We start from the raw sequence: 12,913 nt of genomic DNA, 5'->3' as shown, positions 1-12,913 counted from the left end.
ACCCAGAGATCAGAGGTGAAAGGAAGACCTAGTCTATCTTTTCACAGAGGAGACTCTGGACCAGAGGAATGTGGGCTGGATCCAGGAGCAGCGCTGGGACCTGAGGGCTGGGGCACCCATGCTCTTTCCCACCTTCATCACACTGTGTCTTCCCAGGTGCTGGCCTTCTGATAGGAGACTTTAGGAGCACCTGTGACAGTGAGGAGGGGTGGGCAGGGCAAAGGGAGAGGCTAAGATGGCTCTGCCCTGAGCCACGTACTCCTGTCCACAGCAGCAATTCCTCTTTTCTCACTTTCACATATGGGGTTCCACATATGCTTTTATTTGGGGGACAGGAAGGGACTCTGCTCACGGAATAGAAGTTTGCAAACCACACACATGTCCTTCTCTGTGTTGAAGTGCAAACTCCTATTGTCTTGAGAACTCGGGTGCTGGCATTTTCCACAGGAGCCCCTGAAGGGGCAGGGTGGGGAGCATACCCATGCTTCAGCATCGGGAGCCCTGAACTTGGGGGTCTATGGAGCCTCGGGGGGCACATGGGCTGGCCTCTGGAATCCATGTTCTGCTCAGGCTGTGTGCAAAATTCTGGGGTATGTGTCACATGGAGAGGAGAGGGCTAGTGACTTTTCTCAAATTTTCAAGATGTTCCATGTCCCCAAACACATGAATGACTACTAAGACTATCATCACCATGGAAACTGCCATGGGCTGAGTGCTGACCCTATGCTAGGGAAATGGGGATAATAAGGACACTTACCTCAAAGGGCTGTTGGGAGGATGAACCAAGAGGGTATTTGTAAAGCACTTAGAATGGTACCTGCCACAGAGCAAACACTCTACAGGCCTTAGTTATATTGTAGCATTGTAATTATTATTAACCATTATTATCATTTTCATTACCTCATCAGTCCTCACAAAACCTTTATGAGGCACATATTATTATCAATTCCACTTTATAGGGCAGGAAATAGAGGCTTTAAAAGGTTAAATAATTAGCTCAAGGCACAGACTAGCACCGAAGGGACTCCCACTTGGCCTGTCTGGCTCTCAAGCCCAAGCTGGCCCCCAATCTGGATGCACCGAGGGAAGGAGGCAGGAGGACTCCCTGACAACCCAGGAGGAAGCAGGTGGGCAGGAGGCCCCAGAAGACCCCAGGCCTGAGGTCAGCCAGCCAGAGGAGAAAACAGGCCTGGGGCTTTCCACGGAAAGGGCCAGCAGGCCTTGCTAACTTTGCACCTCTCCTAATCAACAGCAGCAAGCCAAGCCACTTAGAATAATAGTGATTTAAAAAGAAAACCACCCCCTGCTGTGGCCATCCCGAGGCCCCAAAGTGAGCCCATGTTCCAGAGCTCATGAGTTCCAGGAGCAAGGCAGGCCGCCTCAGCGCTGGCTGGCAGAGTGCCAAGCAATGCTTCTCCTTCCAAACTAACACATAACTCTGCTGAACACACCATCACTGGAAAGCCAAAAAGATGCCCTTAGGTTGCCATGGCAATGCTAAACAGACAAAACAGTTAACCAGCTCTGACGCACACACAAACTTATTTAAGGGCCCAAAGGACTGATTTGGAGCAGGGAAGGGGCAGGAGAGGGGAGTGTTGTTTCTGCAGTTCCATCTCCAAGGATTTGGCGCCCAAAGAATCTAGGTCAGGCTGAAACAGGGCAAAAGACTCAAACATAAGCTGAGACCAAGCTTGTTGGGGAAAGCGAAGTCACTGCCTGCCTCTGCCCTTCGGTAAGGGTCACAGTCCTATTTCACTAGGGCGGGAGATGGGCGCTCGAGAGTTACAGATGCCAATGATCCTAGCTCTGCCTCTCCTGGGGGACAGCCCTCCACTACCCGGCATTCCAATCTTCTCACCCCTAAGTGGGGAGTGCCATGCCGGACACAGCAGAGTTGGGAGGGTCCAATGGGGTTATGAGTGTAAAATCATGGGTAAACCTGAAAGCACTGTGTGGAGGCACATTAGAGCTGATGTTAAAAATATTAACCACCATTTCCCACCAGGTAGGGGTTTCATTTTCCAGGTCCCCTGGTTCAACTCCTACCCACAGGAGTTGATGATAGTTATTTTCCTTTCGGAGACTTTGCTCCCGGGTCCATTGGGGGTTGCTCTGTGAGCTGTGGCAATCTGGGGAGCAATGATGAACGCAGACTTGTGCTGGGTCTGAAAAGACCACCATGCCTGTGAGGTCTGTTATATTCTGGGCTCGTCCATGCCTCAGCCCTCACCTTGGATGCAACATGACAAAGGGTTGATGTTGCTGAGAGGCAAGGAGAATCTCACGAGACACAGCTCATAGCTCTCGGGGAAGATCATTAAAAAGATATTGTGAAATCTTCTTCAGCAGGGTCTGTGACACCCTTAGGGAAACAGATTCTCCAGAAATGGGAATGCTTGTCCACCTATCACCCCACTGTGGCAAATCCTCTTGCCTTTGAGACTCACCCCTTAGAAAGTATTCTAAAACCTCCCCAGTACCTGCGGTGGAATGGGCCCTGGTGCCCCACACGGTGCCTGCGGGAGCAGCTGCACTGTCCCGTTGTTCTCATTGTCCTCTGGTCTCCTGCCTACTCAACACGGAGGTCCCTGAGGGCAGGGATCACATGTTGTTCACCTGGGGTAGTCCCCTGGCCCAGCCCAGTGCCTGGCATTCGTTGGCACTCTGAATGTTTGTCGATTGACTGGCTAAAAGTATGCAATGTCATGCCCAGGGTTGGGTTGTGCAGTGAGGCCCCTGGAATCTAGTCCATATGTCACAAGTATCTGCTTTTACGTCCCCATGGCCTGGGGATAGAGCAGGACTCGAAGCAGAGCCTGGAGTGCAGGAGTTAGAGCAGGGAATGGAGCCTGGGCTCTGGTGGGTAAGGAGGAGGAGGGTAAGTAAGAGGGTGGAAGCAAGAGGTGAAGGCTTGTGCCTCCCACCCACAAAATCAAAGCTCACATTCCTACCCACCGGTAAGCTGATGAAGTGAATTTCCCCTTTGATAACTGGAATAACACCCATTTTTCCTGCTCTGAGATGAAATTGCTTTTCTTTGGCTCCACTATTAAAGGGCCCTGAAGATGCTCTGTTTTCTTAGAGAGTGAGCACATTAACTCCATGCTGGTTATTTTCAAGGGACTGACAGTTACCCTCCCAACAGGTACACTCCCCATCTTCTCAACTCATTGTGCGTCATCTTCCTTTTATCAATACGATGCTCTCCACATACCTTTTCCTCTGGCCTCCTCCAAACAAGCAACCTTCAGCAAACAACAAATCTCTAGCATTAGCCACCCTAAACAAGGCCTAAGTTAACCTAGGAATCTAGAAATGGTGGCCCATCCACTATGCTATATTCTCAAATTGTGCTTCCCAAGAATAGAAATGCTTCACTCTATCTATATGCTCTCTCTCTCCCCCTGTCTCTCTCACATACATACACACACACACACACACACACACACACACACACACACACACACACGTGTCCTATTAGCCAGAACAACACCGGGCTTGTCTATAAGAACTTCCCCGGTGCCCCAGGCCAGTTCTGCCTTATGAATTTGTCACTGTTTTGTAATATAGGGGAAAGGACAATGGCCCCGTTGTCCTTATCATCATCCTTCTCATTTCCTACAGAGTGGAATGACTGTGGTGGGGGTTCTTACATCTTCCTGGACTCGCATCCTGTAGCTGAACTGTTCTCTGCTACGTTTGCCACCAGACTACGTCTGCCTCCCTGCCCCTAAGCTGGAACTCATCACCACAGGCAATTATAGAATTTTTATATCCTTGCATTCTAAAAAAAAAGTCCATAAAACAAAAACAGTACTTCCACAGCTGAAAGAGTTATGGCGAAACCACAAAATTGCACTGGTACTAGGGTAGTATTTATAAATAAGATATTAACATATACAACTGAATTTGCACAGAAGAACCTGAGGTGAGAATCTTATTTTACAAGTTTGAACGTGGACTTTAACAACAGACAACACCTCCAGTAGAAGGTGTGGAAAATACAAATGTTCCCAATAGAATAAAAGGTTCACTACCTTCAAATGTCAGTTCTACATACGCATTAGCCTGAGCTGGTATGCAGGCATTGACATCTATCCCAGGAGGAAATACTGCATCTCTTCCATGTGAAGATATGACTGCATGTGCAAAATGCCTGCACTAAAATTAAGTCTTCTATCCTCCAAGTTTTCTCAATTATTAATACACTAGACAGCTGCAGTAGCTCTAGCAAAAATAGCAGCCACGCTTTTCCAAAAGTCAAAGCAGCCATGAGCTGTCTGAGGGGACTTTCCTATGTAAGGACTGGTTGCTCTCTGGATCAAACGAAAAGAAACAATCTCCACTGGGACAATAAAACAGAGAAACATGTTTCAGAGTGTACACTGAAAAGTGACTTCCCCCCACCACACACACACACACACACACACACACACACACACACACAGTCACCCTCTCTATAATGAAAAGTTGTGTACATGAAAAAAAGTTGACCGAACAGGCTATCTGTCCAATTCATTGGGATAACAAACAATTCAGAAATTAGACAGTGCACCCAAGTCATGTTAGTGCATTCTGGAATGAGACTATCAAATTGTGCCTACTCAACTGGAGTGAGGTGAGGTTAGAAAACAAATTATCCTTTTTTTTTTTTTTTTCCTAAGATTTCTAGAAGCAAATTAATGTCCGGGGGCGGGGGGGAGTTGTCCTTAAGTTGCTACCTTCATATTAAACAGGCATTAGCATTATTAATATACTCTGATAATATACATCCTTTGTGTAAATATCCACGTTTGAAAGAAAACCTAAGCACTCAGAGCATCACAATTTAATGTTTTCTCAACTCAACAGTGATCATGAATTTTAATGGTTACATGCAGAACATGCAACAAGCAAAGAATAGATTTTAAAAGATTCTTTTTTTAAAAAAAGCTTTAATATCAGAGCTTAAGCAAGCACATCACAGCAGAGGGAATATCACTTGTCAAGGTTACGCTGAGAATGATCTGCATATAATTCATTTCCCGTCACAGTTCTGATTTCACATTGTTCTAACCTTTAAAGGGAATCAGACCACAATGCCTTCATTTCTGAGTAGGGAGATACCACCACCTCATCCGGGCCTCCGCTTCATACACAAACAGAAATTGCTGTGGGTCTTTAAAGAAGCAGAACAAGTCAGAACAGTCCAAGTTCTAAACAAGCATATGTTTGCACCGGTTCTGCACAATTTGTTCCTAAGAGCAAGCACACCATATTTTGTTGATGCTGTCTCACCATCTACATAAAAATCACAGCCATTTGCAGGAAATGGCTGTTAGTTTATTAATATAATTCCCCAGAGTGAAGCTTATGGCGTGAATGTTTTCAAGATGGTCAATATCATTCAGAGGCAGGGCTAACACGACACCAGCACTCTCTACCCTTTTCCACTTACCATTTGCGATCTGTTCTTCGGACAGCCATTGATGTCTTCAATCTTTTCATTTGCTGAAAAAGGAAACACTAGTCAGAAAAATAAATCACCACCACAGACACTTGGAATCTTGATGTTCAGGACCCTTGAGGCCAACCAAGTCCTAAGGCCTAGACTGGGTTTGTCCAATCAGCACAGGCATGTGAAATACTGAGAGGCATCTCGCAAGCTTTAGGACTTACTCATCGAGCCACCGTCCTCCAGGGACAGCTGGGCCAAGGTCATCACCTAAAGCAGAGACAACTGCATTGATGACAGTCTTAGAGCGACGGCGCGTCATAGAAATCAAGACTGGGATCGTGCTTTAGGCTCTTAGACAGGCAAGAGCAACCTCCCCACAAGAGACAGGCTGGTTCAGAGTGGATCAGTCTAGCTACAACTCAGCTCCAGGGCACAAAAGCTACAGATGATAACATGTCACCCCATCTTTAGGCAGAAATACGAACATTGCTTTATACTAACAGTATTACTAATAATCCTATTCCCAACTGGTGGCAAACAGAGAATATGAGAGAGTGAGACTTAAAAACGGCTCACCCAAGGCCCCATGGTAAGTCCAAATTATACCTGGGATACTCTTGAAGTCATAATAGCTTTTACCTATTAAGAGAAGTGAAAGCAAGAGGGTGCACTGAATTAACTGGAAACCAAGTACCAATAACAGGGAAGAAAGGGCCAGTCTCCCACGGTGAAGTATGGAGGACCCCCTGCAGAATGAACCCAGGATATCTCTGAGGGTGGAGTTTGCGACTGCAGCTGCCCAAAACAACAGTACATGTAGAGGTCAGGACACTGACTCTAGGGGCAGATACTCCAGTCTGAATCCCACCTCTGCAGATTCTCAGCTGTGTGACATTGGCCATGTCACTCAACCTCTCTGGGCTAAAGTTTCCAAATCTATGAGATGGAGTTCATACTACCTATGTCACATGAGGGGAAATGAGAAATAGATTATATAATGGCAGTAAAATGCTTAGTGCAGCTCCTAGCACACAGTGTGTTCTATAAATGGTAGCTATCAGAAATGGTAGAAATGCTTACCTATGATATCTCCATCTGAGTTAAGCCCAGAAACTCAGCAGGATTCCATAGTAAAGAACTAAGGATCTGCCTTTTTTGTGTGTGAAGCCTTTATAGGCTTCTTCCCCAATTCCATGACCTCTCACCCCAGGAGGATAAGGCACACTTAGTTCTCAAAAAAAAAAAAAAATCCATAAACATCCCATCAAATGTTCATGAATACAGTGCCTAAAACTTCCATGAAGACAAAAGACATTAAAAACTCTCTGAAAAGGGTAACGGAATCAAAGTGTCCCACACCTCTAGGACTTTAGAACACCTGAACCTAAACACAGCTCACCATCGCTTCAGTTGGGCTTATTTTGCTCTCTAGTGTTTCTTCCTTGAGAGAGAAGTGAAATAAGAAAGCCAACTAGTGAAAAGAAATTGTTTAAAAACCGAATTACCACAAGACTGTCTGGATGGTATACATACAACCTAATCTACACTGCCTTTAGAAGTTGCCAAAAGTAAATTTGCAAAACAAAACAAAACAAAACAAATGCAAGGTGGGCTTATGACCCACCTGGGGAGATCTTCAGGGACCCAATGAGTTTTCTCAAGAGGAACACTGGATTAGGCATTTTAGAAAGGCTCTTCCACCACCTGCTTCTCCTACTCCCAAAAGAGGTGTCACAGAGCATTTAAAAAGCACATACATAAGACCTGGTCAGTGTGGTTCAGTTGATTGGAGCATCAACCTCTACACTAAAAGGTTGTGGGTTCGATTCCCAGTCAGGGCACATACCCAGGTTGTGGGTTCAATCCCTGGTGGGAGCACGTGCATGCTTCTCTCTCTCTCTCTCTCTCTCTCTCTCTCTCTCTCTCTCTCTCTCTCTCTCTGTACCTCTCTCTCTCTCTCTCTGTACCTCTCTCTCTCTCTCTCTCTCTCTACCTATCTCTCTCTCTCTCTCTCTCTACCTATCTCTCTCTCTCTCTCTCTCTCCCTCCCTCTCTTTCTTCCTCTGTCTAAAACCAGTTAAAAATAAAAAGCATGTAAAAGATGCCCAATGAATGGGATTTAAATGTATGGATACTGATTCTTAAGTTCACCAGAAAACACAGCCAGAATATAACATTCCTACGTAAACACCACAAGAACAAGGACTTCCATCTGCTTTGCTCCCTACTGTAACCCCAGAACTCTGGGCAGTGAGACACACAGTGACCACTCAGTAAATATTTGTTGAGTGGAACTAAGGAATGAATACTCTGACCATTTCAAACAATCAAAAGTGTTACTGCCTGTTTTGTCCTTTCACTTGTCAATACAGATGTGCATATTGAAGATTAAAAAAAATGATCCTTGATGAATGTCACTCCTTCATCCATGAGAAAGAATGGCAGGCCTGCACTGTGACCGTAGATTTTGATATACCACACTCGAAAATTAATTGTGGCTTTGGGGCATCAATGACACTCAAGATATCTTCCAATTGGATACTCATGATGGCCAAAGTCATTGGATTCTGCCCAGATCAGCATTAGGTCATTAGCGTCCATTAAAGCGAAGGATGGATAACTAAAATCTAAGAAATCATTTTAAAGATTCTTTATGTACCTTCTGGATAAATGAAACCAAAAGCTTGGTCTAATTACTTCTCTGATTCCTATTCATGGTCTGTCCCCTAACCATAGTCAAGTGCTCCTTGAATTTAAATGATCACAAGTCCTATGGGCCTAATTCTGCCATTTACAACATTCAAAATAAAACAGTGGGATGGAGCCTATTCCTGACCATGTTAAAGGGTACATGGGAAGAGATTAATCAAAGACTAAGCCCAAACTCAAGATAAACACGGAATAAAAATACAAAGTGAGTCTTGGACCTCCTGGCTTCCAATTTCATGTAATTTAAAGACTTCTCCTTTAAATTCTCGAGTATGTCTAAGGTTGTCATAAATACTTACAGTGATAATAGCAGTTCTGATTCTGCTAGTAAGAAGGAAGAAGAACTTGGTCTTCAGAGCCAAACTTATTAAATCTTGTAGGGGGTCTTTGGCTACACCCCCAAAGCAGATAACCAGATGCAAAGGCATTGGTCCCCAAAGTCCTCAGCTGTGATTACAACCAGCATCCAATGGTAATTTATTCATTCCAGCATGCTCAATACATTCTTAGCCCATTAATGTAGTAACTTACCAGCACACAAGGTAACACTTTAGTAACTGGAAAGCATTAGGGCACTTTTTAAATAAGAAAAGTGGCATCAAACTCATTACTTTCCCAAAGACCTCCTCTGGTAAGTTCAGAGCACTTCACCAGCCCATGCATCCATACATGGTCCTATGTATGTGCACAGGGCAGCTGGCAGCCCTACCAATGGGAAGAGAGAGAAACTGGCTGCCCAGAAAGGCAGATGACTTACCCAAGATCACTCAACGCTAGTAGGTCATCAAGGGAAAGAAGGTACACTCCTGAGTGTTTGAATTTCCTAGTTGTGCTCAGAGGCAGCCCAAATGGTGATAGAAAATTAGCTATTAGCTCTCTTCACCTCTAACAGGAAAGCTGTTCCTCTAGGTCTTGGCTTCCTCCTCTCCAATCTTCTCGGTTCATTCTGTTTCCCTCCTTCTCTCTCGCCTCTTTCTTGTTGTTCTCCTGCCTCTGCCCCTTTCCTTAATCCAGCCCCTTCTGGCATCCTCCCTGAGTGACAGAGATGTAAGCAGGAGGGGGGGGGCTCTCTCTTCCTCTTGATTCGTGCTATTTATCCTGGCCTCGTAAACCTTTCTACTAACTCATGGAGATGGCACCGCAATGGGTGGCAGGCAACTGCTGACTTTGGGCAGCTCATGACTCAGGAGGATAATCACACTAATAAGAGGTTGAACACAGAGAGACCCAGCCCTGGGTCACTAAAGGAAGAACACAAAGAGGCAGTGAAGGTCCATTTCTGCCTCAGGGGTGGATGGCAATGATGGAAAAATGTAGACCCAAATAATCCCTCTATCTAGGAAGCCTACCTCCAGGTGGAATAGATGAAGACTAAGATAGGAGCAGTGTCTGTGAAAAGCATTTAAGGTTTTCCTTCAAGTCATTCCCCAACCTGAAAATCAGCTCTTTCAACCATTGGCTCTTGTTCTGAAGCTAAAGCCCAGAATTCACTGCCTGGTACTGGGTAGCCTTGCCTGACTTTGCCTTGTTGACCCTCTGACTCTCTATGCTCCAGCTGTTTTACACCAGGAATGCCCTTCCTGACTGCTTCACCTAATAACTCCACCCTAACTGACTCCAAGTTTAGCTTATAGGAAATCCCTTATAGGTAAATTCCCTGATCATGCCCCCCCGCCTCCCCCCCATCCTCCCCCGACAACACACACACACACACACCTGAAATCATGGGTCAGGCCTCATAGCACCACAAGTCCTCAATCATTATGCACAATACTCCTCCAGGATCTAGTGAGAGGCTGTCCTTTATAAGGGACAATCTCCCTTCCTGCAAGTATTGATGAGCCTTTTTTGAGATGCTTTAACTTTTTATTTTGAAATAACTTCAAACTTGCAGAAAAGTGACAGGAATAATACAGAGAATTCCTTCATCCCTTCTCATTTTCTCTCCCTCCACCCCCAATCCCTTTTTCTGTATAGGGCACACTCTTTTTCTGAATTATTTTTCTATAGGCTACATATATCATGTCCTTTGCCCCTTATACTTAGCATATATTTTCAAAGGACAAGAATATTATCTAACAGCAGAGTTAGAAAATTTAGCATTGATATAATTCCAATGTTCCAATTCTGTCAATTGACATAAAAAAAGTCCTTTATAGCATTTTATTCCAGGCCAGGACTACAAAGTACATTCAGCTGTCATGTCTCATTAGTCTTGAATGATCTCTCAGCTTTCTTTGTCTTTCACAGCACTGACATTCTGGAACAATGCAGGCCAGCTTTGTTTTTAATAGAATATTCCACAATTTGGGTTTGCCTGAGATTCCTCAGGATTAGTTTCAGGTTTTCCACCCCTGACTGGATTCAGCATCAGTGCTGTGTTCTCTCGGGTATGACACCAGGAGCATGTTGACATTCATCTGTCCCTCATCAGTAATGTCATCTTGACCCCCTGGTCATGATGTCTGGATTCTCCCCTGTGTGGTTACTATATTCCCCTGGGAACTAATAAGCAATCAGTGAGAGACACTGAGACCATGCAAATAGTCTGCTCCTCATCAAACTTCCCTCTCTCGATTTCTGCATCCATTGGTAATTCTTGCCTTAACTAATCTTTACCAAAAGGTTGCGCCTCCCTCTACATTTATCAGTCAGCGTTCTCCTGGACAGTGGGGGCCCCTCTCTGCTCTATTGAGGTATCTATCTGTCTATCAGTATAGACTTACAGAGTTCCATTTTGTTCCATGGTTATAATACACGACCATCCTCAACTATTTTGATACTCTCATTGCTTTGATTAGATTGTCTTTTTGTTGCCCTGGAGGAAAGAACTAGTACTTGAACAGAAATACCACCAAGGGGGTAGATTTCAGCCTCATAAAAGAGCTTTTGAAGGATTCCAGTTCTCCATGTTAGATCTAGTTTCCTGAGCAGGTAGTAAGCTGCCCATCATAGTATTTAACAAAGTCTATTAACTGCATGAATGCATCAGGTTGGGGCTTTTAAAGGTCCCTTCCTAAACTGAGAGCTAAGAGTTGCAGCAGAGTCCTGGAAAGGAAGAGGGTATGACATACAGTTTAGAAGAATGTTCAGAAGAATACCGAACACTGAGAAGGGGAAACCTCCTGGCCACCTGTTGGAAAAAATTCGATCCAGACTTGCAGAAGCAGGGGCTGCAGTGCATAAAATTCTCATCCCTAATCCTTGCTAAATGCTATGAACCCAGAAAAGAAGATGACGCAGACCCAGGCCCAGTACAGCAGCCGGTGGAATGATAGAGGTCCCTCCAGCCTCTCCTGCAGTGCTGCTGGCCTGAAGGGCAGCCTGGTCACAGGCACTCACTTGAGCCTCTGACGCTTACTCCAGTAGCTCCAGGCCCAGAGGGGTAACTGTCTAGCAACACTGATGTCATCTGAGTAGATTCAGAGAAACAACCTCCTGAGCAGCATGAAGAACCATACTGGCTTACATTTCTGTAGCACTATGTTTAGTGAATTCATGACATACACACTACCATTCCCCACTTCTGGGCCCCTGACAGACATCACTAATCTATCACAACACACTGACACTGCTACCAAAGCCTCATCATTCTGCTCCACAAACCTTTCTAGGCAGCGCCTACCAGGTGCTATCCAGGAACACTTCACAGTTTTTGAACATATTTCATATTTGATACCTACCTTGCATTTCATAAAACTGCCACAAAAGCAGACAAAGCAGGCATGGCTGTGCCCATTTTGAAGATGGGAAAACAGAGGTATCAGAAGTTTAGTGACTCTTCGGAGGTCCCACAGTGGGGAGGGATGGAACTGGGATGAGGGCAAGGCCTCTGGGCACGGTCCTCTCCCACTTTCTTTCTTTCTGTCTGTGCTGAAAGTAGAGAGGACTCATGGTAGAAACACTCTGCATGGCCCAAGACTCAGTCAGAGTGGGTCCATTACATGATGTGACCCTGCTGAGATGGGGAACCAAACCCAGCTCAGGTTCGAGTCATCTCTTACTGGCAGGCCTTGCCAAGAAGATGCTACTTCTTGCAAGGTTACAAGTTTTGCACATTTGCCTCCAGTCCCAGCAAGGAGCAGAATGCTGGCCACAGTCAGTGCTCCATGACTGCCTACTGAACTGAAGGGAAGGGAGGAAGAGCCTTGTACTGGGCTCAGTGTCTCTGGATTAACAGGGGGATATAATGCTGCCAAGCACAGAACAGAAGTTTTTGAAGCAGACTCATCCAGCTTAGATTCCCCTTGCACACTAGTCATGTGATATTGGGCTATTGGCTCACTGGACCTGTTTCTGCATCTGTAAAATGGGGAGAATACTGCCTACTTCATAGAGATGTTGAGGAAATTAAATAAGAGAAACATTTAAAAGAGCTTGGTAGGAGTGATGTTAAAGAGGAGGAGGAAGAGGATGAAAAGGAAGAAAGGAGTGTGGCAGATCCAAGAATCCTCTCACCTAAGTTTAAACCCTTGTATAATACTCTCCTGTTGAGTGTGGTGGGACCTAGGATTTATTTTTAACCAATAGGATATGGCAAAGGTGATAGGATGGTACATTATATAAGGTTCTTTCTCCCAACAAAAACCTTTTTCTCTTGCTGATATTGAAGAAGTTGACCAAAGTGGCCATGTTGGAAGATCCATAAGGCCAGAAGCTGAGAGGGGCTTCTAGGAGCTGAGAGGGACCTCCAGTCAACAAGCAGGAAGAAGTCAGGACTCACCTCCTATACCTACCTTCAAGGAGATCAATTCCACCAACACT

General features: G+C 45.1%; 1 protein-coding gene across 5 annotated transcripts in view; it reads right to left on the bottom strand.

The window, feature by feature from the left end:
- The window catches only part of NAV2 (neuron navigator 2), a 695,198-nt gene that overhangs the window by 232,514 nt on the left and 449,771 nt on the right, over positions 1–12,913 (bottom strand). For all 5 annotated transcript variants that reach the window (XR_013958993.1, XM_080640408.1, XM_080640409.1 and 2 more), the window contains one exon: positions 5,441–5,493. Coding sequence is in view for 4 of the 5 variants with exons in the window: in XM_080640408.1 (XP_080496534.1) it covers positions 5,441–5,493 (53 nt within the window). In the remaining variant the exon portion in view is untranslated. The remainder of the gene's footprint in view (positions 1–5,440; positions 5,494–12,913) is intronic.

The sequence above is a fragment of the Plecotus auritus genome (genome assembly GCF_963455305.1).
Source record: "Plecotus auritus genome assembly, chromosome: 9".
In the NCBI taxonomy this organism is placed as follows: domain Eukaryota; kingdom Metazoa; phylum Chordata; class Mammalia; order Chiroptera; family Vespertilionidae; genus Plecotus; species Plecotus auritus.
This window is presented reverse-complemented; position numbering and strand designations above follow the sequence as displayed.